The sequence below is a fragment of the Humulus lupulus genome, chromosome 4 (genome assembly GCF_963169125.1).
Source record: "Humulus lupulus chromosome 4, drHumLupu1.1, whole genome shotgun sequence".
Lineage (NCBI taxonomy): Eukaryota > Viridiplantae > Streptophyta > Magnoliopsida > Rosales > Cannabaceae > Humulus > Humulus lupulus.
The window spans coordinates 112,494,033-112,496,350 of record NC_084796.1 but is presented as its reverse complement, the minus strand read 5'-3'; the positions used below and the strand labels follow the sequence as shown (position 1 = coordinate 112,496,350).

The 2,318-nt window shown below is 33.3% G+C and overlaps 1 protein-coding gene across 1 annotated transcript; it reads right to left on the bottom strand.

The window, feature by feature from the left end:
* Window positions 1-601: 601 nt before the first annotated feature.
* Window positions 602-2,088, bottom strand: LOC133832475 (uncharacterized). Its single transcript, XM_062262814.1, has 4 exons — window positions 1,903-2,088; window positions 1,258-1,518; window positions 951-1,065; window positions 602-889 (listed from the first exon to the last, which is right to left on the bottom strand). Exons 1-4 carry the CDS (start codon window positions 2,086-2,088, stop codon window positions 762-764), a joined length of 690 nt encoding a protein of 229 aa, XP_062118798.1. The 3' UTR covers window positions 602-761.
* Window positions 2,089-2,318: the final 230 nt, after the last annotated feature.

Here is a 2,318-nt window from a genome sequence, read left to right as displayed (position 1 = left end):
TGTAGGCGATATATCGCCTGGGCCAGTATGCCCGAGGCGACCGTGCATCGTTTCGTGTTTTCCGTATCTACGTGCTGCGACATATCGCCCCTTATAGCTGCGATATATCGGCACACGCTGAATATTTAAACACGAAATTACACATTTTTAGCTAAGTTTGAATGGAGTAAACAGCCTTGACTAAGCCCTCAACGTATTCAAAGCTGCTGACTGACCCTATAACATTCAAACTTTACTCCTTATTAAATTTAATCCTCAAAAATACTTAATCCTTAATCACCATTCATAACATGTGCTTAAAATCCTATTGGTTGATATCTAAACCTTATAGTACAATAAATATAATCCTTAATATCAGTCATATTAATCAACCTTAGGTTAAAATTAATATTCTTAAACTATAGGTTAAACTTAGAAAATCTACAAGTACTACTATGAGTGTCCAAATAATTCCCGGTCTGAACCAAAATATCCACAGTAACAAAGATAATACTATAATACTATAATACTACTAAATAATTAGCTAAGTAAAGTTCTTGGACTCTACAACAGTACACATAACAAAGAACAAAATGAATAGTAAAATAGAGAGACTGCACAATTATAAAATACATATATGCATTGGAGAATAGTAAGATTTAATTTACAATGCAGATGATGTCAGTATGTAGACCTGTGTTAGACTAGATCACCACAACAGTCAACAAGTATATATACAATCTCATTGTACTTATCCACAATAGCTTACAGTTGCTCCTTCATTACCCACCTTCGCAGGCCGATGTTCCACGTTCTAATTCTAGTAATGAGCTCCATAGAAACGCAGCAACTTTAGTTGTTTCACCTTTTCCTATAATAAAGAGAAGAAAAAGAAGAATAAATAACATGACTACTAGTACCGCCTTTCATTTAAAAGCAAATATTGATCAGAATTTTGAGAAAGACCTGGCGCTTTTCTTCAAGTTGGGATGGGAAATGAAACCCTGTTGAGCAATTTTCCAATACTTCAGGACTCTTCATCCATGCTCTGTGTGCATCACTCACTTTTATCTTGTACTTGAACATCTGAAAGTAGAGATCATCCTCTGAGTCAAACAGAAAAAGTTCTTTCCCACCTAGATTTTTGGTTTTTGATTATTATTATCAGAGTTAAGCAGATTTTAATCAATGGTTTCCTGATAGGTCCTTCTATCATCAAAGCAGAATGTTGTATTTGAGAAAAGATGTAAGCATAAGGAAGATGGAAGGTGTACAAACCTTTGAAAGAGGAACCGTTGGTTTCTCATCATGCTTGTCGACAATTGCTCCAGTCCCCTGGCACTCCGGACATAATACAGAATTTATTTGGGGCCTTAGAGCTTTCATATCATTATCGTTTTGCATTTCATTGTTCTTGGCCGCAGTTTTTCTTCGAGATCTTCGTTTAACTTTTACATTATCTGGCTGATTTGTGAGCATTTCAAGTTCACATAGAAGAACCCAATGTATGAGGCAGGAAGTGTGAAATAAATGAAAGGCCTGTATGCATACAAGAAAAATCAAAATAAGAAAATAGCTTAACTTAAAAAAAACTAGGCTCCACTTGATACTTAGATTTTGAAGATAAAAATATCAAAGACAAATGAAAAGTTAAAGAAAGAGAAAGCTAACCATATAAAACTTTATTTTGAAATTTGTATCTTTCATAGTCAATATAATCATTCTAAATACTATCAATATACATTACATTTTCCTACCACAAAGTTTAAGATTTAACAAAAAATGATTTGCCTGCTCTCTCAATAGAATCCAATTATCAAACAGAGCTTTAGAGATCCTAAAAGTAATAACAAATGCATAGTAGAAAAAGTATGGATAAGGATGAATGAAAAGATACATATGTGAGTTGTTTAGCAGTCTTACCGCATTCACATTTCGACTACTGCAAGCAAGCCTTCTAGTCTTCACATTCATGAGTGCTGCTACATCTTTTTTGGGAAGCTTCTTGTGTTGGAAAATATCACACATTCTTCCAGATGCTAAGCGCTGTTGCCGTCTCAACTCCCTCCTTAGAACGCACAAATTCCTTAGAATGCCATTACTCTCCATATAACAAATTTAACCAAGTCATACGAATCAATAAATACAACCATATATCTAAATATAAATTATCCAATTACACACTAGGAATTTGAATGTATATTTACTTATATATATAATCTTTATATGAATGATCATTACCAAAATCAAAAGAAAGAATCAAAGTAAAAAAAAAAAAATATGTTTTATATTATATAGATGGAGACAGAGAATGATTCCAAAATCGAAACTTTGAGGAC

Excerpts from the sequence above, each read along its gene's own strand:
- LOC133832475 (XM_062262814.1), bottom strand. The coding sequence starts at position 2,088 with ATGGAGAGTAATGGCATTCTAAGGAATTTGTGCGTTCTAAGGAGGGAG. Across the intron at positions 1,519-1,902 it reads GTAGTCGAAATGTGAATGCG|GCCTTTCATTTATTTCACAC; the intron begins GTAAGACTGCTA and ends GTATGCATACAG. Across the intron at positions 1,066-1,257 it reads CAACGGTTCCTCTTTCAAAG|ATGTTCAAGTACAAGATAAA; the intron begins GTTTGTACACCT and ends CTCTACTTTCAG.